Raw genomic sequence first — 24,931 nt, 5'->3', positions numbered from 1 at the left:
AGGTCCTAGTCCAACACTCTAACTGTTATACCATGTTAGCTTGACCTGAAGACGCATTACTTTAGAAAGAAACCCTGTTTTCATGGCTTTAGAACTGGGCCATAAAATTATAGGGTTGATTATTTGACTCTGTCTGTAGAGGATTCTAGCTTTCTCTAAAAATGTATATGTGCTTGGCTTCTATATTTATAAATTCAGTATTACTACTTGCATAACTGAAAACTTGTAAGTTGGCTTGCTTGGATTCGAGCAGTAATATTATTTTCAGAAGGTTAGGAGTAGGGAAACCCAAGAGTACAGATGAGAAACTAGACAGTAGCTTTCACGAGCCTACTGCTGATCTATTTTTCTCTTATAAGAACATAAGAACATAAGAAGAGCCTGCTGGATCAGGCCAGTGGCCAATCTAGTCCAGCATCCTGTTCTCACAGTGGCCAACCAGGTGCCTGGGGGAAGCCCGCAAGCAGGACCCGAGTGCAAGAACACTCTCCCCTCCTGAGGCTTCCGGCAACTGGTTTTCAGAAGCATGCTGCCTCTGACTAGGGTGGCAGAGCACAGCCATCACGGCTAGTAGCCATTGATAGCCCTGTCCTCCATGAATTTGTCTAATCTTCTTTTAAAGCCATCCAAGCTGGTGGCCATGACTGCATCTTGTGGGAGCAAATTCCATAGTTTAACTATGCGCTGAGTAAAGAAGTACTTCCTTTTGTCTGTCCTGAATCTTCCAACATTCAGCTTCTTTGAATGTCCACGAGTTCTAGCATTATGAGAGAGGGAGAAGAACTTTTCTCTATCCACTTTCTCAATGCCATGCATAATTTTATACACTTCTATCATGTCTCCTCTGACCCGCCTTTTCTCTAAACTAAAAAGCCCCAAATGCTGCAACCTTTCCTCGTAAGGGAGTCGCTCCATCCCCTTGATCATTGTGGTTGCCCTCTTCTGAACCTTTTCCAACTCTATAATATCCTTTTTGAGATGAGGCGACCAGAACTGTACACAGTATTCCAAATGCGGCCGCACCATAGATTTATACAATGGCATCATGATATCGGCTGTTTTATTTTCAATACCTTTCCTAATTATCGCTAGCATGGAATTTGCCTTTTTCACAGCTGCTGCACACTGGGTCGACATTTTCATCGTGCTGTCCACTACAACCCCGAGGTCTCTCTCCTGGTCGGTCACCGCCAGTTCAGACCCCATGAGCGTATATGTGAAATTAAGATTTTTTGCTCCAATATGCATAATTTTACACTTGTTTATATTGAATTGCATTTGCCATTTTTCCGCCCATTCACTCAGTTTGGAGAGATCTTTTTGGAGCTCTTCACAATCCCTTTTTGTTTTAACAACCCTGAACAATTTAGTGTCGTCAGCAAACTTGGCCACTTCACTGCTCACTCCTAATTCTAGGTCTATAGTGGCTTCTGGAAGGGTGAGTCTCTAATAAAACTGAAAAAAACAAATTTGTCCCAGTTGTGCTTCACTGAAAATCAGCAGGGCAGATTTGAGGAGTGATTTCTGATTAAATGACGATGGAAAGCTAACAGTGGCTTTATTTCCACCACTGCTTAAGCATTAATACTCTATATTTTATCCATAGCTGATTCAGCTTTACAGCACTCATCAGAGTCTGGTGGCAATTTAATAGTGAAATATGAATCTGTCACTTCCCTCAGTATATCACTTGAGAAGGAGCTTGAGGCTCCTGGTCCAAGAGTCCAGAGGTTTATTTGAGTGGTAATCTGGCTGCTGACTATGGTAGAACCAATTTATTTCAAAACTACCCTTTGTAATTGTTGACAGTGCAAAAGCAAAGGGAAAAATACTCTCGCAAGCCAAATAACTTAAGGGGATTTGCAATATGGCCTAGTCAGGGGTATAGCCAAAGCTACTATTTAGATATAGCCCCCATTCCCACTGTGGTATGGACAGTTTTTTTTTGTTTCTGGAGGGTTGTTATGACTTAAGCTAGATGAGACTACATTAGAGATTGCCATTGTGTGTCTTAATTAGTAGCTGATGTTTCTTGCAGTCCTGTCTAGCCAGATTTCTTTTCATTAAAAATGGGATGAGCTACTGTGATGGCAGCTAGCTCCATTTGTCTAAAATTTCATTGTAGAGCAGGCTGTTTCCTGGGTTTGGTGGGTGGGGTGCACGTACACATGCTTGTGTATGTAAGCAAAAAGTATGCAAGTTTCCTTTGTGAACTGAAGTTGTGTTACCCTGACGGACATCTTTCAAATCCTGTCTTCATTCTCTCCTCCACCCCTTTTTTACATCTTGTTGAGATTCTGTTAAGCATAATGTCTGTTATCCTAGCAGATTATGCTAGGAAGCCAGGTGTGATCATTCAGTGCCTCCCAAGTATTTACTTTCAGTTTTCGGCAAGCATGATAACAGTGGCTACATTCAGAGATAATGCTAAATCATGGCGTAGTGTTACATGTACAAAGCTTGGGCTCATGAGTTTTCATTCCCTCTCTACTCCAGCATGGCTGTGAGAAGAAAATTTGAAGCTTTTGTTGCCATTTTCAAATAGCTGTGGTTTGTCCAAATCCAGACAAATGGTAGTTAGTCTTAACTATGGTTTAGGGAAACAATCTCACTTCAGAGCCTGGTTTCTGATCATGTCTGGTTCCCTAGCATTTAGGGAAATTTCAGCCTCACCCCCTGTCTTGCCATGTCCGTCTGCGTGTCTCATTCTTTTTGCTGTGATCCAGGTGCCACAGCAAGGAGAATGATAGGGGAAAGAAGGGTGGAGGAACTGGTGGACCCGCATGTGCATGCATCAGCTCGGAGGCCCAGCCATGCTATGGAGAGATGTGAAGGCCCAGAGAAAAACTAGGGAAAAAACTAATGTGATGGTCCCATTCTTTTTCCTGGATCTTTGGGATGGTTCCCCCGGCAGCAGGAATCATGCTTCTAGGCTATGTGTGCACTTGACCTTGGGATTCCTGCATGCCTGTTGAAAGCATGGTGGAACTTTGGTATGAATTGATCCTCCTCCTCATGAAAATGCTATCTGTGAAAATACAACAGATTTCCAAGGTCATGACCCCACTTCAAAGGTTTCTTGTCACTTTAAAAATCAGCTTTACCATGTTTGTGCAGCATGATCATATGTAGGACCAATTCACAACACATTCTTTATTCTGTACCAGATTATAATGTAATGCTGTGTCCACTTAGAGTGCCTTTTGTAATTGGGCAGAGTATAAATGATATACCATTTGCTACCGGGCCAAGTTCAAGGTTCTAGTTTTGGTGTACAAAGCCCTATACAGCTCAGGACCAGGATACCTGAAAGACTGTCTTATCCCTTACATACCCAGTCGATCACTGTGCTCTGCAGGTGAGGGCCTCCTGCAGATACCATCTTATCAGGAGGTTAGTTCTGTACAATATAGGAAATGGACCTTTAGTGTGGCAGCACCTACCCTGTGGATACCCTCCCTTTGAATATTAGGCAGGCGCCATCTCTACTATCTTTTCGGCACCTTTTGAAGACTTTTCTTTTTCAACAAGCCTTTTAAGTTGAGAGCTATCCCAGTCTGTGTCTGTGACAGAATTGCTTAATATGTTTTTAACCTTTTTAAAAACGTTTTTTAAATGTTTTTAACGCTGTTTTGTCTTAATGTATTTTAAGATTTGTTTTTATGATGTTTTAAAGTGTTTTTAGTGCCTTGTTTGCCGCCCTGGGCTCCTGCTGGGAGGAAGGGCGAGATACAAATTAAATAAATAAATAATAATATAGCATACAATCAGTATGTCTTTTTTTTAACTTATACTGCAGTCACTATTGTCATATACAACAGCTTCAGTACAGTTCTGTGGTTAATGTAAAGGGATTTACTGAGAATGAGAAATGGCTTTTATATTCAGGTGATTTCTTTTGAAAGCTTGGGGAAAGAGCTAACAAAGTACTATTGCAAGAATCTTTGTTTAATAATTTTGTATTTGAATATTTAATATAAATATAACAGTTCTAATCTTGAAATAGAAGTGTTTATATTTGCATTATAGTTTCTTACCTTGTAACATTCTTTCTTGCAATTAGGCATTATCCTATTGGTTTGCTTTTTGACCTTCATGCATCGAATACAGCCCTTCCATGGAACATAACAGTACATTTTAAGGTATGTAATGTATATTTTAAGTTGTCAACACTTTAAAAGCAGAAGCAGATCATGAAATTATAATTTATTGAATGCGTGAGTGAAAGAGAAATCAGTAGTAGATAGTCAGTTAAGACTGCTGAGTTTGCACATGCTCTCTGTCACTGACATTGGTCTTTTAGGTGAAAGGTCAATACATTCTTATTCTGCCAAACTTTTACCGTATTTCAATCCTGCCTGTTTGTGGATTTGTTTTATCTTGGCTTGTTTTAAAGCTCTCCAGTTTTTCAGTGTAAACAGTTAAGTGTTGCAAATCATCTTGGGAGCCCTTTTCAGGGCCAAAAGATGGTGTATGAATTCTCTTATAACTATTAATTGGTTTGTCAAGATTTGCCTACTAATGTTTCCCTATTTTCATTGCACCTTGGCTTCGATGCAGACTTGCTGTTCCATGAATAAGAGGGTTCTTTTCATTTGTGGAAGGCCTGCAGTACAGTAGAGGCTCCCACTGGAGGAAGTCCCCCCCTGCAGCATGAATTTAGCTCACCTTCTAACCCAATTCTAATCTAGAAGCCTTTCAAGCACGTTCCCACATGCTGGTGGTGGCATAAAGAATTGTCTGCACAGAACAAGCAAACCAGAACCATGATCCACAATAGCTCAGACTTGGGTTTTCTGCATTATTTTTTATTGTGTATTGATTATATTTTTTATGAATTAAAACAGGTTACTTTTATTTTAAAAACCTTACTTATAAGGCTTTAGAGGTATGATGATAGTTTCTATGTGGACAATTTCTACTAAAGCTTCAAACAAAAAAACCTCCTAGTTCTAATTATTCAAAAGACTGTTCCCCTGAAGCCTCTATACTGTACCTCTGTGCTGTTGACCTTCCTTGCTCAGCAATGGTGCAGGGAGAACCATATTGGCATCTACAAGATCTTTATTGCTGAGAGTGCAGAATGGTGGGCAGAAATCTTGTAAATCCATTGTTTTTCTTTATGTTAGAAATTGGAGCATCCTATCTTCCCTGGTGCAAAACACCTTTCGTTGCACAGTTACAACTGAACTTCTGTTAAATGGCTGGGAATTATTCACCATTGTTTATCTTGGTTGATGCTCTAAAGTAAAAGTTGAATTGATGAAGTGCTCCCCTTTTGATTATCGTTATTTTGTACTTACTCCTTTTAGAATTTTCCAGAAAAAGATCTTTTACATTGTCCTTCTAAGGATGTAATTGAAGCCCATTTCATGGCTTGTATAAAAGAAGCGGATGCCTTGAAACATAAGAGTCAAGTTATCAATGAGATGCAAAAAAAGGATCATAAACAACTTTGGATGGGATTACAGAATGGTAAGTGCAACTTGTAAGTGAAATGATTGAATCTTTGGCTCAGTTCACACACACAACTAAACTATGATTTAGCACTGTGTATGTGTGAGCTGAAACAACCTGGCAAAGCCTTAGGCTTGTGTGCACACACTCCCCAAGTGGCCTAGAGAAGGATTTCTTTAGCATTTAGTTTCACTTTCACAGAATATTGACTTATACAAGCCAGAGATCATGTTTTTTTCACAAACTGATTCATTAACTCATGGTTTGAAATTGGTTTGTTCTGAAATGGGCAAGAATTTATAATAAACTGTGATCTGTATGGTAAGAGTGATTCTGTGAGAGCAAAACGAAAGAGAAGAGGTACATTTCCCATTTACATGGAAAAAGAAGAGGAGAGGGTGGAGCATGAGAGCCCAAATCTTTTATGAAGCTCGTTCCAGCTTGTGCATGCGGCAGTATACAGAGCTTGGAAAAGTTACTTTTTTGAACTACAGCTCCCATCAGCCCCAGCCAGCATGGCAGCTGGATTGGGCTAATGGGAGTTGTAGTTCAAAAAAGTAACTTTTCCAGGCTCTGCAGTAACCATGGTTTAGCACTGTGTGCAAATATAGCATATATTTTAGCACACTGAATTCAAGGATTTTTTAAAAATAATAGTTTAGTTGTCTTTTCCCCCTGTTTTTAGAGTGGCTAATGATAAATGTGTATATCTAAAGATAAAATTCATTCAGATAAAACTTTCTGATACTTAAAATGTCAGTCAAGTGTTTCATGGAGTGGGTTAAAGAAAAAGAGTGAACTTTCCATTACAGCCACACATGGCAATTTAGATGTGAGCAGTTCACTTCCTTCATTTGATCCTTTTCATTTTGGAAGCCATGCAGGCAGTCATGGGGAATGATTTTTGAACTGCATAATAATAGCTTGGCAGATGAATACATCTTAATCATAGAAGAGAGAGCATTCAAAACAATTAAGGGCAGAAAAATTGAGATCTGAACTTGTAAAGTTTTGCTGATGTCTTTTAATCAGTTTATTAAAGATTCTATTCACTTACACTTCTGTTTCAAATCTTATGACTATTTTGGCTTGTTTGGGACAACGTTGTGGTAATCCCAAGATAAGAGGTTGCCCAGAAATGTTGTTTGTATGGGTTTCATTGTGTGTCATTGGAAACTGCACCTGTGGTACCCAACAGATAATGTTTTGAAAGCTTTCAAATACTAATTTTATATTTCAGCCCTTAGTAAAAGAGAAATAAGAAAAACTTATGAAACCAAGAGAACTTTTTAAAATACATGCTGTATCTTTCAGTATGGCTTTCATTATGGCTTGGGATGGTTTTTAAACCTCTTTCTGAAACAAAATTCATGACCACAAAAAAGAAAAGAGAGTAGCGGTTGTAGCAACTGCCTAATAGTTAATGATACATCTGCAAGTTGCTTTTTCTATGAAACATAAGGCATTTGTCTTCCTACCGATAACAACTTTGGGTTTAACTTACAGTTTGGTTTAAAAGTTTGATTCAATGACACTTCTACAAGTATTGTTTAATACAGTGCCAAATGCTGCTGTTGAAATGCAATGTATCTGTTGCTCTTAAGAACTTGGGAGTTGTATAAGTAAAACTGGAAGTACATCCTATAAGAACCTAGTGTCATATGATCCAATTTATAGAAATAGTTATGAATTAACTAAGAAATATACTGTCCAAAAGCTTTGGTTTAAAGAACGTCAAAATCTGTTTGGAAGATACAGCAGAAGGCGTTTATGGGTGATATCCAACTAAGTCATTCTCTGAGTAGTCCCATTTAAAGCAATTAACTTAAGTTAGCTAAGGGACATTGATTTCAGCGGGTCATCTCTGGGTATGACTTAGCTGAATCTCAATGTATGGGTCTACCACAGGTTCCCAACCCAGGAGGCCTTTATTTGTTAGTGCTGCTGCTTGCAGTGGGAGTAACTCAGTAATTTACCCTGACCTGTTATGGATTTCTGCTCTGCCTTGTTTTCTTTTTTCCCTTTCTGCTATCTAGTCTTCTCACATGATAGATGTCAAAGTACTTAGAGGGTCTATTAAAGTATAATGAATGAACTCACTTCAACTTTTATATGAAGAAACATCTGAGGAAAACATCAATTCATGTCAAAAACTAAATATAGATAGTAGTCTGACATTTCCAAATTGTGTAAACTGATTGCAGATGGACTAGCACATGTTTGGCTGTTTGTGAAGGTGGATTAATTAGCAAGGTGAAATAGATGTGGGGTTCCAGGAGTCTTTTTCAGTCAACTACTTGTTTGGCACATGAAATTCCAAAACATTATGGTTTTCTCTGTGAACTCAGGAAAGGTCAATCAGAATTCAGCTACCTGTTCGGTACTAACTTTCTGCTACTGGAGGTTTTAGTCCTTAGGTCATGATGAACATTGGATTCGTCATTTGCTCTTTCTCTTGAAAGAATCTGGTTGGAAGTATTGCTCGGGACTGGAAACAAAGCCCTATGAGGAGAGACTGAAAGGACTGGGCACGTTTAGCCATGACAAGACAGAGAAGATACGATAGAGCTCTTCAAGTACAGAGGAAGGCTAGGATCTTTTCTTGATCGTCCCAGAGTGCAAGACATGGAATAATGGACTTGTTACAGGAAGCCAGATCTCAACTGAACATTAGGAAAAACTTCCTAATTGTTAGAGTGGTATGACAATGACACCAATGAACTGGAGAGTTGGTGCGCTCTCCGACAATGGAAGCATTCAAGAGGCAGCTGGACAGCCACCTATTGAGTATACTTTAAGTTGGATTCCTGCATCAAGCAAGGGATTGGACTTGATGGCCTTATAGGCCCCTTCCAACTCTATTCTATGATTCTATGACTGGATCAGTGTTACTTATCTTGTTATTATGGCCAGGCTGGTAGTATATAATGGACTAATACTGTAATCCTATGCACACTTATCTGGAAATAAATCCCCACTAAACTTGGCAGAACTTACCAATGAGTGAACATGCATAGGATTTTATCCAACTAAGTCATACTCTGAATAGATCCACTGAAAACAATGGAAAAGTAACTGATCTATTGATTTCAATGGGTCTACTTTGAGTATGACCACCATTGGATATTCCCCATAGAGTTGCAGTTCATCTCAAGTGATGAAGTGATGTCTCAAAATCAAAGTGAGATAGATTAAAATGTAAATGTACTGCCTTCAAGTTGGCTCCGACTTATGGCGACCCTATGACTAGGCTTTTCATGAGGCTGAGAGGCAGTGACTACCCATTGAGCTTCATGGCTATGTGGGGATTCAAACCCTGGTCTCCCAGGTTGTAGTCCAACACCTTGACCACTACACCACACTGGATAGATTATGTGTTAGCAAGTCAGTCTGGCTAGGAGAAAGTATTTGGGGTGACAGTCTGTGGGTGTAATAGTAGAAATAAAATATAGCACGTCCAAGACTCGTGTGCCCTAAAAAAATATAGAGATGTCAATCCTGAATCAGAAGTTTTTAATGTTTACTACATGATTTTTTCAAGTATTAGGGAGGCTTCCTTGTGCAGTATTTACAGTGTTAAAATGAAGGGTGCAGAGCTTGAAGAAGTGAATGCACTTGGTGTTGAGAACAGCTTTTGGGAAATAAGAGACTTATTCTTTGTATTAGATTGAACAATCTATGAATAAAATGCATGATTTTTTTGTATTTATAATAAACATTCTGTAACTCCAGAATGTATTAGTCTAACATAATAAGATTCTGGTGATAAGATTATAATGAATCCTTTCTGTAGTACTTTATTACATTTTTAAAATCCCAACTTTCAGATTTTAGACAGCACACATAGTCTCTTTCTCACTTTCCATCCCTTATCCTCATAAAAACCCTGTGGCAAAGGCTATGCTGACAGTGGATGAGGTAATATTGAGCCAGTTGCTGTGTTTCATGGCTGAGCAGTGGTCCAAATCTGGGTCTTGCCTAACACTAGCCACTATACTACTCTAGCTTTCTTCATAGTATGTAAACTGTATTTCCTTTTATCTAGACAACTCATATATGCATCTACGCATCTGCTGTCATCTTTTTTGTTACCTATATGCATAAAATATTATTTTATTTTCAGGATTTATTTCCCACCATTCAGAAAGCTTTCCCAGAATGGTGTTGCACAGTATAATAAAAAGAGTAGTATTTATTTATTATTTGATCTATATACCGCCCTTCCTCCCAGCAGGAACCCAGGCCGGCAAACAAAAACACTTTAAAACATCATAAAAACAGACTTTAAAATACACTAAAACAAAACATCTTTAAAAACATTTTTAAAAGCTTTCAAGACATCTTTAAAAAAAGGTTAAAAACATATTGTTTTTTAAAAAATGGGTTTAAAAACATACAGAAAAGCAGTTCCAACACAGATGCAGACTGGGATAAGGTCTCAACTTAAAAGGCTTGTTGAAAGAGGAAAGTCTTCAATAGGTGCCAAAAAGATAACAGAGATGGCGTCTGACTAATATTTAAGGGGAGGGAATTCCACAGGGTAGGTGCTGCCACACTAAAGGTCCGTTTCCTGTGTTGTGCAGAACGGACCTCCTGATAAGTTGGTATCTTCAGGGAGGTCCTCATCTGCAGAGTGCAGTGACTGACTGGGTATGTAAGGGATAAGACGGTCTTTCAGGTCGGTAAGCTGTAAAAATAATTATAAACACAAAATTAAACAACAGATTAGAATAAAACCACATCAAAAAGTGAACAAAGGTGCAACAGGTGAACTTCTCTAGTGAGAGCATTCCACAGAGTACCACTACTGAAAAGGTCATATATCTGGTTGCTACCCACCAGGACTGTGTGGTGGGGGTGCCTTTCCTAAATAACGTCAGTGAACAGGAAGGCTCACTTTGATTGTAGACAAACCTTCTATCTTGGACAAACCGTTACACATATTCTCTCATGTTGTATTAGGTGCTTTGGGGTAGGAGAACCAGTTCTGAGCTGACCGATGTACACATTTTAATGTATCACATGCATATTGTGTAAACCTGAGAGGAAGGCCATGTCAGGCAAACATCATCCCCTTGTTCAGTGAATTTAGAACAAAAAATCTAGCCTAATTTTGTTCGAATGGCTGTCAAGAAAACTAATTTAACTTTAATGTGTTGCAAAAACTCAGTAAACATGGTTCATGATTCATTCCACCAATAACTGTGTGACTGACTTACAGCTTTTCATACCTGAATATTAATGGGGATACTTTTGTTGTTTTATGTATAGAGGACAGGATGACCTAAACAAAAGTCTAGGTTCTGTGTCTGGATGCTTCTATTCTATTTCTTTTCCGTATGTTGTAAGCCACTTAGGGAAAGTAAAAAAAACAACAACGTACAGCCTGTTCTATAAAAGCACAGCATACAGTATTTTTGTGTTCATATTTTCAGACAAATTTGATCAATTTTGGGCCATTAACCGAAAACTCATGGAATACCCTCTGGAAGACAGTGGATTTCGCTACATCCCATTTAGAATATATCAGGTAAAACATACAAAAAATCTTTTTCACAGAAGTGTTGCTTAGTCTTTTCTAGTCTAGGAAAGCCGACTGCTTCTCATAGTGCTGTTTTCTTGAAACCTCTGTTGTGGGAGGAAGAAAGAGGCCAACATGAATAACTGGTTTGTTTGTCCCTAAAAGACCAGGTCCGCAGCCTGGGGGTCATCCTTGATTCCCAGCTGTCCATGGAGGCTCAGGTTTCGGCTGTGAGCCGGGCAGCGCTGTATCAACTCCATCTGATACGGAGGCTGCACCCCTACCTTCCCAACCATCTGCTCCCACCAGTGGTACATGCCCTGGTCACCTCTCGCCTAGACTACTGTAATGCGCTCTACGTGGGGTTACCCTTGAAAACGGTCCGGAAGCTGCAACTGGTACAGAATGCGGCGGCTCGTCTGATTAAAGGCAGCCGCCGGCAAGATCACATCACTCCAGTGCTGAAGGAGTTGCACTGGCTACCGGTTGTTTACCGGGCCCAATTCAAGGTGTTGGTTTTGACCTTTAAAACCCTACACGGTTTTAGCCCAGTCTATCTGAAGGAGCGCCTCCAGCATCGTCAGGGATGCCGCTCAACAAGATCAGCCTCAGAAGACCTTCTCTCGATCCCACCGTTTAAAACAGCTAGACTGGTGAGGACTAGAGAGAGGGCTTTTTCAATAGTGGCCCCCACCCTGTGGAACTCTCTCCCAAATGATCTCCGCCATGCCCCTTCTATGATGAGCTTCCGCCGGGCCTTGAAGACCTGGCTCTTCAGGCAGGCTTTTGGGGTGGGTTAGGTTTTTACTGTTATGGTTTTAAATTTTAACGTTTTAATGTATTGTTTTTTATCTTGTACGTCGCCCAGAGTGGCTGGACAACCAGCCAGATGGGCGACTAATAAATTTAATAAATAAATAAATAAATAAAAATAACTACTGTGTAATAAAATTTTCATGATTTAGGTAAAATTATGTCATGTTGTTATATCACTTATCTCCTGTCTCTTTTCAGTCTTGGAACAGTATCAGAACTCCTTCTCTATAATGAGTCAAGTTTATTTATGGATTGTAAATGTAATAACTTAAATTTAATAATCTAATATTTCCCTCTTTCCCCAAAAATTACTCCAACTTCTGCAACACTATTAAATGTAATTAAATCATTAACTATATTAGTTTCCACTCATTTTTTAAATTTAAGGTTAATTCCAGGTGTTTCTAGTACAAGAGCTTCTTCCATTTTTTTTGTTGCTCATTTGAGACTTTTGTACAGTCTACACTGAACTAGGTTCCAGATCTTTCCCTCCGTCTTGTATTCATTATATAAAATCAGTCAATTCTTCAACTGTAGAATTGCCATTTTTAAAAAAGGAGACCTTGAACTTTAATTGTTGTGAAATAAGACATTTTAATGTTGGACCTGATTTTATTTGTAACAGTACTCTATGTTTATCACTTAAATACACATCCCAGTTCTCCTGCACTGAAAAACTCGTTCCAGTTACCTACCTCAGTATGCTTACAATAGGTGGGATTGGGTGTCCTGCGCATGTTGAGTTCTGATGCTGCTTTCCACCTTCCGCTTCTTGTACAACTCGCCCTCTTATAAATTAATTTTTCATAAGTGTAAAATATGCAGTCTAAATTAAAGAAACGAGTGGAAACTAAAACAGTGACTACTAGTTGCAACTAAATATCTCAAAGGCACTAATCATGTTTGCATCTATTGGAGTTCTCATGCAAGTTTCTCCTTCAGGCAGTGATCCCATGGACAACAGTTCAAATTGTATAGCTTTTATGCAAAAGTTGTTGGGGGGAAAAATCTTGGGAAAGAAGTTTTCCCTTTAATCTCTTCTTATACTAAAGTCATGTGCATTTTGTAAACACTGCTATAAAAAAGTATATTTTATAAAAGTTCCTGACTCTATTCAGAAAGTATATCAAACTATGATTAAGGATACCTAACGTTAGTTGGGCATTAGTCTGATTTGATAATCCATAAATTATGGCCATTGTGCTGCCTCCAGAAGCCGGTGAACTGTGGAGATAGGAATGAATGTGATTTTTTTAAAATGAAATTGCAGCATTTAAATATTTGTATAAATAACATAAACATGAACTTATGAAGTGAGTTGCTCAGAGGCTGGAAAATATAAGACCAATGGCCTATGTAGTCTAGTATCTTGTTTTCCACAGTGGCCAACCAGATGTCTCTTCAAAGCCCACAAGCAGATTATGAGCGCATAAGTAGTTCTCTGCTCTTGTTTCCTAGCAAATAGTATTCAGAGACAAACTGCCTCTGATCCTGGAAAGCAGACAAATGCATCTAAACCATGACTTGCATTTCGTAAGTTTGGAAATCAACCCATGATTTGGTATGATGTCTGCCTGTGCTGCTGAATTGGAAATTTTCTAGAATACGGCTCTGGTTGACGTGCAAATTCAAGTTTCTGGATGATTGTAATACAGACTTGGTAACTAAATTAACTTAAAAGTCCATGGAGGGAAGCTTCCCATTCCCTCATCTTCATCCCACATTATTCTGGAGGGCCCTCAGATCCTTTGTAGATAATTTTTTTGGTGGTGGTGTTGGGGAGTCAGGTAACTGGAGGAGGAGAAGCCAGGAAACTTTCCTTCTCTGAAATTCATTAAGTTATCTTATGATTCAATTATATATCCTGGCTCCCTGCTTTGATTTCTGTTCCAAGTTTCATCTGTGGCTAGTATTGATAATGATAGTAAAGAGGCTAATGGGTACAACTGCCTAATATAAATGTAATAATGCCAACAGAATTCCTTTTATGCCAATTAATACTTTTCCATTCAGGATAGCAGAAGAATCAGAACTGTTCTTATAGACCATATTTTATCCTGCATAAGCTGTGCTCTGCTGTGCCAAGGCAGCTGCAATTTTCTATAAACACTGCAACCATTGTAATTTGTGTTAGTTATAGAAGGCATACAAGAAACCTGAATAAACTGCAAAGAAAATTAAGGGGTTTTTGGGTGGCATCTTGAAGGAGGTGGGTAAGAGATTCGTAAGCAGTCTGTGTGGGAGGCCCAGTCTAAACAGTTGCCATAATTTATCCATAGTTCTTGAAATAATGCTGCTCTTAATCACTTAGTAGATCAGAAAGTTACATTTACTCCTTACGACATATCCTGCCAAATGAAAGGATATGAGGAAGACATGGGTTGTTGCCCACATATGATTAGGAAAATTGTCCTTAAACTATTTGTGACCAAAATCTTTTCAACATTATTGTCTAGACAAAATTGCAATAAACCTTACTATACAAAAATAAATAAGTCCTAACTTTATTCCAGATGTGTGTGATTCTAATGGCTGTCCTTAATTCAACCACAGTCTCTGAGACATTCATATTATTTAGGTTAAGTATCACTGACATTACTTTGATACTGTTATAGACATAATGATAACATTTTAGTAAATAACAGACCATGACAACTAAAGGTTTCCGCTATGGATGTGCTACATGTGTATTTGTTTCAAATTCCTTAAGAACTATATAATTATTAGCTTTCAGCAAACTGATTCAAAATTCACTAGAGCTAACTTTAAATAATATATATGAATGTTTAAATAGTTGTACACAGGGTTGTATTCAGTGCTGCTCTGAGTTAGACCCATTGCAGTTAATAGACATGACTAAATGTCTATTTTCAGTGGATCTACTCTGCATAGGACTTAGTTTAATACAACCCGTAGTCTTTACAGGCTGCATTATTTCCAATTGTTGGCAAATACTGTTCTAATGGAGTTGAAAATACCTATATTGTGCATGCATTGTTAGCTGTGGAATTCTGTGTCAGAAGATGTGGTGACAGCCACCAGCTTAGTGATGTTAAAAAGTTAGACGCATTCATAGATAAGTCTATCAATGGCTACTAAATGCCTAAACTGGACAGTGAGCACTCAAAGTGCTAACAAAAGGATTAGAGGTTGTTGGAGACACATTATAGTTACAATAGATGTGTTTTCAGAATTTGTCTTGACATGGCCTCATGTGTAAGTAAATCATCTCTACCTGGATTTGATATATTTTTATGAATTACTGGTGGTGGTAGGTGGTTCTTTTTTGCATCAAGCCCTGACACTTATTGTTTGGTATGAGTTGAAGTAATGGATTTATGCGACACTTGCAGTGGTGGTGTCTTGCATTTCAGGTTATAGCAATACACATTTTGGAGCAGAATCTTAACTAAATTGGGAGTTTTTTAGAAGTTAAATTTAACTGTAGAAATGTTTTAGTCTTGCAGAAATGTATATTGACAAAACTGCTTGTTTGAAAAAATACAGTTCCAGAAACAGATTTAGAGATATTGATAGATTTATTTACACCAGCAAAAATAATTGTAGCTAAAAACTAGGGAAAAACCACTTCACATTTCTTAATAGAAAGGATTGAGGAAAATGTGATCTATTATGATAATTAAATTAACATATTATAAGAAACTATAACTTAACCAACAAACCAGATTTATTGAAAAATGGGCTTTATTTTTTATGTTTTGGAATAGTAGATATTAAGACAATGTACCACCATATGTGGCTTTTAAGTTTTTGTAATTATATAGGTGTAGCACATGTATTAAAATATACAAGTTATAACTTAGAAGATAATAAATAAAACTGCTTATATCATCTAAGCTGAACAACCAGCCTCTAGCAATCATTGTGACTGATTTGAAAACATTTGATTTTTTTAAAAAAATACTATCTCTTCTTCCAGCATCAACTTTGACTGGCTTTGGGTGGGGGGTGGGATGAGCAGACATCACAAATGGGCAGTCATTTGCACCTGCCACCATAATGCTGTGGTGGCAGTGGCTTGGTTGGGGTGAGAAGATGGAGGCTCAGCTCTATACCTTCTTGCTGCCCTTCAACCAGTCTGCCTTCTCTGATTCTGCCATCTCTGCAGTGAGTGTAGGGGTTGCGTATATCAGGGTCATCTTCATCACTGTGACAGTGGGCTGATATCCTTTGGTAGAGTGCATGTGAAAGGAGGGGGTTTCTCTCTCTCCTTCTATTTCCCCTGATTGATGCCACAAACAAGGGCATGCCAAGCAGGTATGACTGCAGGAATTCGCTTAGTATGAATGGGTATTATCTTTTGGTAGTTTCTTAATGTAACAAATGGGCAAAAGGTATCTCCTTCTAATTTAAAAAATTCTGGGAAAAATATAAACTTGGTTAAATTATGCAAAACATGTTTTAAGTTCATTCTTTAGTGTCTGGGTTTTTTTGGTGTACTGGTATATCCAGAGAAGTAGCAAGAACAGCTCCAGTTGTTGTGCTGCTAAACTGTTGACATGTGGAAATCATAAGATAGTTATAGTGTGGATTCAACATGTAAAGTAATTTGCAGTGGTTTAAATTCAATTACAGAACCCATTCTTTTATGTAGATGTAAAGACTAGTAAGTCTGTTGGCTTTCATTCTTAAGAATTATAATTTGTGGGTTGTGTTTTTTAATGTTATGATTACATCCTGTATAAATTGCTGGCTTAACTGGATTTTAAGCAATGTATGTAAGCCAGTGTCTTTACAAACAAGACATAGTAATATTTAGTCAAGATACCTATAGAAAAAAGCTATTATGTAATTATGCATATGGTTTTGAGGTAACTCTACTGTGTTTAACTACTACATCTCTCCCATTTTTAAACTAGCTCTGACATAAGTTTTCAAAGTAGGCAAAATTTGTATGATTACTAAGCTTCAAAATGAACTCCACCCCCCACCCGTGCACATGTGCGCGCGCACACACACACGTGGAAAGTTTGAGATGGTACATGGCTGGTTTTGAAGTAATACTAAACCATAAATATGGTTTAGTGAGAACTTGGAGGCCCAGGTCTTGGCCGTGGCCAGGAGTGCCTTTGCCCATTTAAGACTAGTGCGCCAGCTGTGCCCATTCCTGGAAATGCCTGATTTGACTATGGTGATGCATGCCTTAGTTACATCCCGTTTAGACTACTGTAACGCGCTCTACGTGGGGCTGCCTTTGAAGACTGTTCGGAAACTTAAACTGGTACAAAGAGCTGCAGCCAGAGTATTAACAGGGGCTGGTTACAGGGACCATACAACTCCCTTGTTACAACAGCTCCACTGGCTGCCAGTTTGTTTCCGGTCACAATTCAAAGTGCTGGTTTTGACCTATAAAGCCCTATACGGCCCAGGTCCAGGCTATTTGTCAGACCGTATCTCCCTATACGAGCCTGCCCAGGCCCTGAGATCTTCAGGAGAGGCCCTTCTCTCAGTCCCAACACCCTCACAAGTGCAATTGGTGGGGATGCGAGATAGGGCCTTTTCGGTGGCTGCTCCTAGGTTCTGGAACTCCCTTCCTAGGGAGGCACGAATGGCCCCTTCCTTGCTATCTTTCCGTCGGCAAGTAAAGACTTTTTTATTCCAACAGGCCTTTGGGATAGAAGGTGTTTAGAATTGGGCTTTACAAGGCTTGTTTTATTGTTTCACATTATTATCTGTATTATTTTAAATTGTTTTTAGATTTTTAAGTGCCTTTTATGGTTTTAAGGTTGTGCATAGTTTAATTGTATTTTAACTGTATGTTTTTCTATGTTTTTAACTACATGTAGTTTTATTTGTAAGCCGCCCTGAGTTCCAGTTTGGAAAAAGGGCAGGGTAAAAATAAAATTTCATTCATTCATTCATAAATATGCATTATGAAAACAAATCACAGGTGAGCATCAAGCTTGCCTGCTTTCTCCCTCTTCTGGCATGACCACAAAGAGAAGTTTTGAACCTTTAGCTTCTGTTCCTGATTAACCACTACTTGTTGTATCAGTAGTTGAAAAACCTGGCTTGCTTCAGAAAACTGTAATGAAGATTAACCACAGTTTAAAGCCTGGACATAATGCTAAACTGTGGTTAATTGGAAATGGAAGCTTCCAGTTTCCTTTCAGTTGTGCTGTTCTGGAGGGGCACGTGTGCAAACTCAGAGTTATCTTATGCTCATCCTCATAATGCTAAACTATGGTTTGTAAACCATTCCACAGACTGATATGCAGTTGTTAGACTTTTTGCAGACTAGAATAAAGTTAAAGGTGGATGATTCCTTAATACTAATATTTTTCCTCTTCTCCCCCACCCCACCCTCCTTTCCTACCGCCAAGTTCAATGCATCTCAGTGTTAAAATGTCAACTGTATCTACTATCTGTAACATCTCTTTGTAATAAAGTGTAAAAGAAAGTGATATAAAGGATCCGATGGCCCAGTTTAGCAATTCTGTAGCATAAGAAACCCCGAAAGGGCTGTGATTTATAGATTCTTGTAACCTTCTGAACCAGTTTGTTTGTAGAAGTTCCCAGTGAGCCTAGGTTTATTTTATCCATTATGCTGCTGTGAGATAGTTATGTATAGATGCATATTACTTTTTTTACTGTTACTGCTAGGCAACAAGTGAGCGACCTTTTATACAGAAGTTGTTTCGTCCTGTCGCTGCAGATGGACAGCTCCATACCCTGGGGGATCTCCTAAAAGAAGCTTGCCCTGCTGCAATTAATCCTGAAGGTATTAGCTGACATGTACTTTGTAGGCTCTGGGGAAAACATTTTTGATCAATTGGTATTTAAAACGTTGGGCAGTATTCACCTATTGTGCCCTGTCACTGCAAGGATTTATGCTTGCGCAACAGAGCTCCCCCAATGCATGCCCTGTGCCCCCCCAAATCTGTTCCAGAAGGTTGGGGGAACCCTAGAACAGATATAGGAGGCAAGAAAGGGTAGAATGTTCCATTGCGCAAGGAGAAATCCTTGCATTGACAGAACAAGAGATTTAGTGCAATGTAGAATTCCACCCATTACAGGAGAGGTATGTGGGAAAATCAGATCTTATAATTTTTGTCTTGCCTTTTAAACATACTTTACTAGCAGAGTTCAATTTGTCTCAGCCTTGAAATATAACAGATACAAAAATTATCTGAAAGATAATTACATTGAAAATTATTCTACAAAAGGTAGATGTGGAAACCACATACTTTGTATCTGTAAGAATATACTTATTTATTTATTAGATTTATATCCCACCCTTCCTCCCAGTAGGAGCCCAGGGGGGCATATGTGATAGAGAGTAACTTTTTTTGGATTTAATCCGAAGCAGGTTGGACAGTACAGAATATCCTGATGTGGTGACCTTTGTTTTAGAGTTGGGTTAATTTTGAATTAAGTCTGAATTTTTTGAAAAATAGGACAATAATATAGAACTATTAATGGCTTTTAAAATAATTCACATGCACAGTATATATAATGTCTTAATCTTAAAGAATTTACAACAGCAAACCACTTTTCTTTTTGAAGAATATACATATTTTGATAAATCTTCCCCCACTCCTACTAGTGACAGCAGCAGACCATGGCAATCCTATCCCTTTCTTTGCCACTGTCATTCTTCTGTTTGGTAATTTCTTCAGTCAGATAATAAATGTCTGGAGGATCTCATACAGTGTGAAGCACTGCTAGATGGTGATACTTGATCATTACCTATCCCCCCCCTTTCCATACTGTCAGAATAGGACACTGCATGGATATGATATAATCATTACAATCTGAAATGTACTCAGTGGCAATGTTACTATTGTTTAGATATTGCCAATATTTCTCTTTATCCAAATTTCCCCTCTGCCTTGAACTGTCAACATCAATTTTATTCTGTCCAAATGCATTAATTATTTAATTATTAGATGTTTAAAAACATAATTACAGTGTACACCAGGAATGAATTCTGGGTGCTATGATTTTATTCCTTTATTTTGCAGGGGGACAAGCCCAGAAGAAGTTTAAGTATTAGGCTTTGTACTTTTCTTATAAAGAGCCCTCCCCTTCTGTTCGTGATCATGGGATAAAAGCTCTCTAAGCTTGTATATGTACTTTTTTACTGCTATATCTTGTAGTGTGCTCTTAAGATTGAGATCTCATTCCCCAGGAAGCATTTTCTGCCTAAGATTAATTGCCCTTTTAAAGTCAGTGTTTGATGTATTCTTTTTGGCTGGCTATATCCTGACTCAGTTTAACCCTCTTTGACCTGACCCCACTATTACCACCATGGCTGAGGCAGAAATCCTTCAGCGTGATGTATGCAGCACAGATCCCAGGCATGTGGCTCTTCACAGCTTGGATTCAATTAGCTGGATTTTTATTGATACATAAAAGTAAAAAGTGTTCAGTCAGAACTATTAGTATATTCATAATTTCTCCAAACGTGCTCATCTTAGTAGGAGTATGAAGTAACAGCTTCAAACAGAGGAAATGTGGAATGCAAAGCAGTTTCTAGTTCTCAAACTGTCCAAGTACAAATCTATATTCTCAGTGGTCAAATCTGTCTGTCTGTCTGTCTGTCTATATCTATATATATATATTTACTTGCACTATTTTACTTCATTTACAACAGACTCTAAAATCAAGTAGAGGTGGCATAGGGTAGCAGTTAAGCTGAAGAGCATTAACTTGTGGTTGAAGCATCAAAAATAAAAGTTTTCCAACCACTGAAAATCTTTTAAATGCTCTTACCTGGAATAGCAAGCAATCATGAAGACTTCTTAATGTCTGGGGGTTTCTTTTGCAATATTGGCACTTTGGCATTGGTAGTGAGCCTATTTATTTCTGGGTATGACATCCAGTTGTGTCCATCCACAAGTGGAATGAATTTCTGTTCACATAATGAGACTTCTTTCTACATGCTCCTACATTTGCTATAGAGGATTGGGTGACCCTTAAGTAGATTTGCGGGACAAAGGAACTGCAGGGAAGAACAAAGTAAGGGAGTCCCACTGTGTGAACAGAAGCCCACTCACAGATATTGGATATCACCTGGTCCCAGGATATTTTTAACTAGCAATTTAAGTTTCCCTCTCCCTGATTTCAGACATACAGACACACACAAACTTCCTTTACACATAACTTCTCTCTGAGGCTTCTACATCTCCCTTTGGCGTACTTTTGGAAACCCAGCCTAAGACATGAAAAATGATTTACTATGGGTAGCATCCAGTGGATGCCCTTGTGCTCACAGAATGGAAGCGGAAGAGAGGCTATTTTTGCCCATCTTCCCTTCTCCCTGCATCTCTACCTGCTACCTTCCATCCTGTTCTGGAGGATTCCCCAACTCTAGAGCTGACTTTTGGAGGGACAATTGGAACCAGAAGAGGGAATTTCCAAAAAAACACCCATCCTCTTCTGTTAGTGGATGCCTTTGCTGGATCAAAGACCTTTCTATGACCATAAGGGCATCAGTTGGATTCCACCCTAGATTTCCACATATTGAACCACACCTGTCTACCTGAGAAAATCACCCTTCAGGTGATACCAGTGGTACATTCTGTTCCTTAGGAATTCCATCTCCATCTGTGATTTGACATCTTCTGCTGAGGCCCTATAATAACTGACATCTGTAGTAGAAGTGTGTTACATAATTACAAAGTTCAGGACTTCTCACTGGTGGTGTCCCGACTTTCTAAAGCCCCCACTAAATGGGTACACCTAATGCCTACTTTTCCATGCCAGGTTAAGATACTTTTATTTACCCAGATATTTTAATTTGCATAATTCCTCATTCTGCTATAATCCTGCTATAATAATCCCTTTATTTACTATTGTGATTGCTAATGTTAGTGTGTTGCATTTGGTTTAACTTATTGTATGATCTGGAATTTGCTTCAGTGGAATTTGCTTCAGTGAAGGCCTATATAGAAAAGATTTGAATAAACCCCATCCCCTGCCCCTCCTTTTGATTCAGCATACATTTATTTGGTAGTTCCACTCCAACACAAGTAAGCAACTTTTTCCTTCATGAAATATTCTGTAGTCCTATTTTAAGGCAGTGAGATATTTAATTACAGTGGTGTCTATGCAGGAGTGGAACAGACCCCTGCTCATGCAACAGGGCTTTTCCTTCCTCTCCTCTCCCCTGTAGTGCCCCCCCCCGGTGTCCTCAAAATCTGCTCTGGAAGGTTTTGGATTCTCTGGAGCAGATTTGGGGTTGGGGTGAAAAGGCTGCAGGGGGAAGAAGAATAAAAGTCCCAGTGTGTAGCAGAAGTCTCCTTACACAGCATTAGGCTTCCCCCAGTTTATATAGTGGGAAGACTAGTAAATCCATTTTATAGCCTATTAAAATGATACCTGTTAGAAAAATGATGTGTGAATCATTTTATGATTCATGTAATAAAATGTTTCCTTTTTTCAAAGTTTTGAAACATTACATTTATCATGAAGGGTCATTCGGTTAAATATGAAGTAGCAGGATAACAATCAGTACAACAAAGCAAGGATTCTGCAGGATTTCATTATGTAATGAAACCAAACGCTCATTGCTTCAAGCATCTTTTTGCCTGTGAATGTTTGATTAGTGATCTGTCTCTCAAAATTAGATGGTGAAAAGAAGAATCAAGTGGTGATTCATGGAATAGAACCAATGTTGGAAACACCAGTACAATGGCTAAGCGAACATATGAGTTATCCTGACAATTTTCTTCATATCAGTGTTATCCCACAACCTGCAGATTGAAGTGTCAGCTGGTATGTATGATGATCGGCCTTTGATTGGAAAAACAAAGCCAACTTTTAAGTTCTGTCAGGCTTGGTGAGAGCGACCTGACCAGAAATTTTTGTTGTTGCTGCAAGCCAAACAGGAAAAAAAGATCCATCATGAGATAGAGAAGTTGGACTGGCTGTATTTTGAATCACTCCTGTTTTCTCCACTGTCGTCACTTCAGCTGTGACATGAGAAACTATAAGGCTGCTACAAGACTTCTGTTTTCTTGTTAACAATATGAAGCTGAAAGCATGGAGAATAAGTGGAAATAAGTGCAACTTTGTATTTCTTAATAATCAATAAACAGGAATATTTTCTAATGTTGCAATGGCTTGTCTTTTAGAGTGGAAGCTCTGGTTTGTTTTAGAGAATTAGGCAAGCAATTATATTAATGTTAACTTGCAGGAACTCTTTATAAATAGAAATTATGCTAAACTCCTTCCTTCAGGATTTATACTTTGGTATGCAAGCTATCTCTTAAATTTTATACTAGATAGTTAGATTTTTAAATATTACTTAAAATTAAGTCTTAGTGACTGTAGTATCAGTTCTAAGTGTATATAGGATTGGACTTTGTTGCATAATTTATATGGAGATAGCCTCTGAATATACTAAAATATATATGCCTTATTTAAACAAATACTAAGTCAGATAATAGTATAATGTACCTTTATTAGAATATAATCTAGATTTTTTCCGTTAAAAAACAAATATAATGGCTATTGTAGGCAGCAGCATGCTATATGCGAAAGCCTTCATCATGCCAGATTGTCTGCACTGATTTGGAGGATTTAGGGCTTAGATTTGGTGTCAGCCCCCAAAGAAATGATTGGTGAAGATAACACTGATGACTGAAGCAAAGCTTCAACTTCTGGATGCAGTGTTCTTCATGCTTCATAACAGAATTCATCTCTGTGCGCAGCTCCAGCAAAGTAATTCTGTGCAATTATGCTAAAATAGAAGAGAAAATAATACTGTGATACTAGATGTCCTCTGCATAAGGTTGGAGTTAGTAATGCAGAGTTGGCTCGAGAGGTTGACAAGATCTGGAATTTCCCAGGCTCCCAAGACAGGGCTGCTGTGTTTGTTGAGGTTGAAGGCAGCATAAGAAAGATTTCGCTTTGTGTGCTCTCTTCTTGCTGGTTAAGCAAGGTATCTTAGCTGGGGATTCCTAGCTGGAGCCAACACAGGAGACGGATAGAAATGGAAAGATCCTTCAAGGAAGATGGGACTTCTTAAAACCAAAAACAAACACCGAGAATAACATGTAAATGAATTGATGTAACACTTCAGAGAAAAAGAGGGGGGAAAGTATTTTACAAGAAGGAAAACAACTAAGATTACAAAGGAGACATTCTAGCTAACACTGTTCTGGAACAGTCCAGCTGAAATTATGAAATTATTTTTCAATCTAAATCAGGCTTGTAAAGTGTTTTTATAAAAAGTTGGAAATACTAGAGATTCCTTCACATCATTTTGTCTTGCACTTTTCCCAGCATCCTTGAGGTCTTAATATTGATAGGAAGAGATGCTTGGTATAAAGCAAGGGCGGAGAACCTGTGGCCCTCCAAATGGTGGTGGACCTCAACTCCCATCAGTCACAGCTAGCATGCCAATTGTCGGGGATGATGAGACTTAGTACAGCAACATATGAAGGTCCGCAGGTTCTCCAACCCTGTCAATAGTAGTTTAATCTCCTTTGGCCCTATTAGTAAATAAGCAACAGTGGGTGGAATCCGGTTTGGTGTTGTCCACTGACAGAAGGCTGACAGGTGAGGGCGGAAGGACACACATTTTGGCAATATCTTCTCCTGTATCTATTCTGGAGGATCCCTAAGCCCTCAGGAGCAAATTTGGGGTGGCAGAGAGCAGTATGTTGGGAGAAGCACTGAAAAGGGCTTCTCTCCCTGTTCCACTAATGGATGCCTTCTGTCAGCAAGATGACACAAATTGGATTCCACCCCATAAGTAGTGGAGTTTCGTAATGTCAATTTTATACTAAGCTCTTGCATAACTACTCTGATCTGCTTTGTACTAGCCTTCTAAATACTACTTTTTCCACGACCTTTAGCTGTAATTAAGTGTATAAAGCTTTCATTGAAATAAAGATGACTAGACTTTCCTTTTTCTGTACTAATATTATTTCCTCTTTTTTGTATTTAAAACCTGCATACATTCTAAAAATGGCATTTTGTCAAAATTCCAGTTAAACAGTGTGGCTACAATGACTTCGCAATATTGATTAAATGGAAAGGAAATACACAGCCAGTTGAATCCTACTCATATGTGTATGGTCTGGTTTACACATTTATAACAATTCAGATTTTTTAATTACATTTTTATCCTACCCTTCCTTCCAAAAGGAGTCCTCTAAAGGCAGC

General features: G+C 38.5%; 1 protein-coding gene across 9 annotated transcripts in view; it reads left to right on the top strand.

The window, feature by feature from the left end:
- The window catches only part of ATG5 (autophagy related 5), a 40,254-nt gene extending 17,380 nt beyond the window's left edge, over window positions 1-22,874 (top strand). For 6 of the 9 annotated variants that reach the window (XM_061623488.1, XM_061623492.1, XM_061623486.1 and 3 more), the window contains 5 exons: window positions 4,064-4,142; window positions 5,313-5,475; window positions 10,893-10,987; window positions 18,419-18,536; window positions 22,387-22,874. In XM_061623488.1, coding sequence (XP_061479472.1) covers window positions 4,064-4,142; window positions 5,313-5,475; window positions 10,893-10,987; window positions 18,419-18,536; window positions 22,387-22,523 — 592 coding nt within the window. In that variant the 3' untranslated portion in view covers window positions 22,524-22,874. The other 3 variants (XM_061623494.1, XM_061623495.1, XM_061623493.1) reach the window with 3 other exon arrangements.
- The last annotated feature ends 2,057 nt before the right edge of the window (window positions 22,875-24,931 follow it).

Source organism: Rhineura floridana, chromosome 4, assembly GCF_030035675.1.
Source record: "Rhineura floridana isolate rRhiFlo1 chromosome 4, rRhiFlo1.hap2, whole genome shotgun sequence".
NCBI classification, from domain to species: domain Eukaryota; kingdom Metazoa; phylum Chordata; class Lepidosauria; order Squamata; family Rhineuridae; genus Rhineura; species Rhineura floridana.
This window is presented reverse-complemented; position numbering and strand designations above follow the sequence as displayed.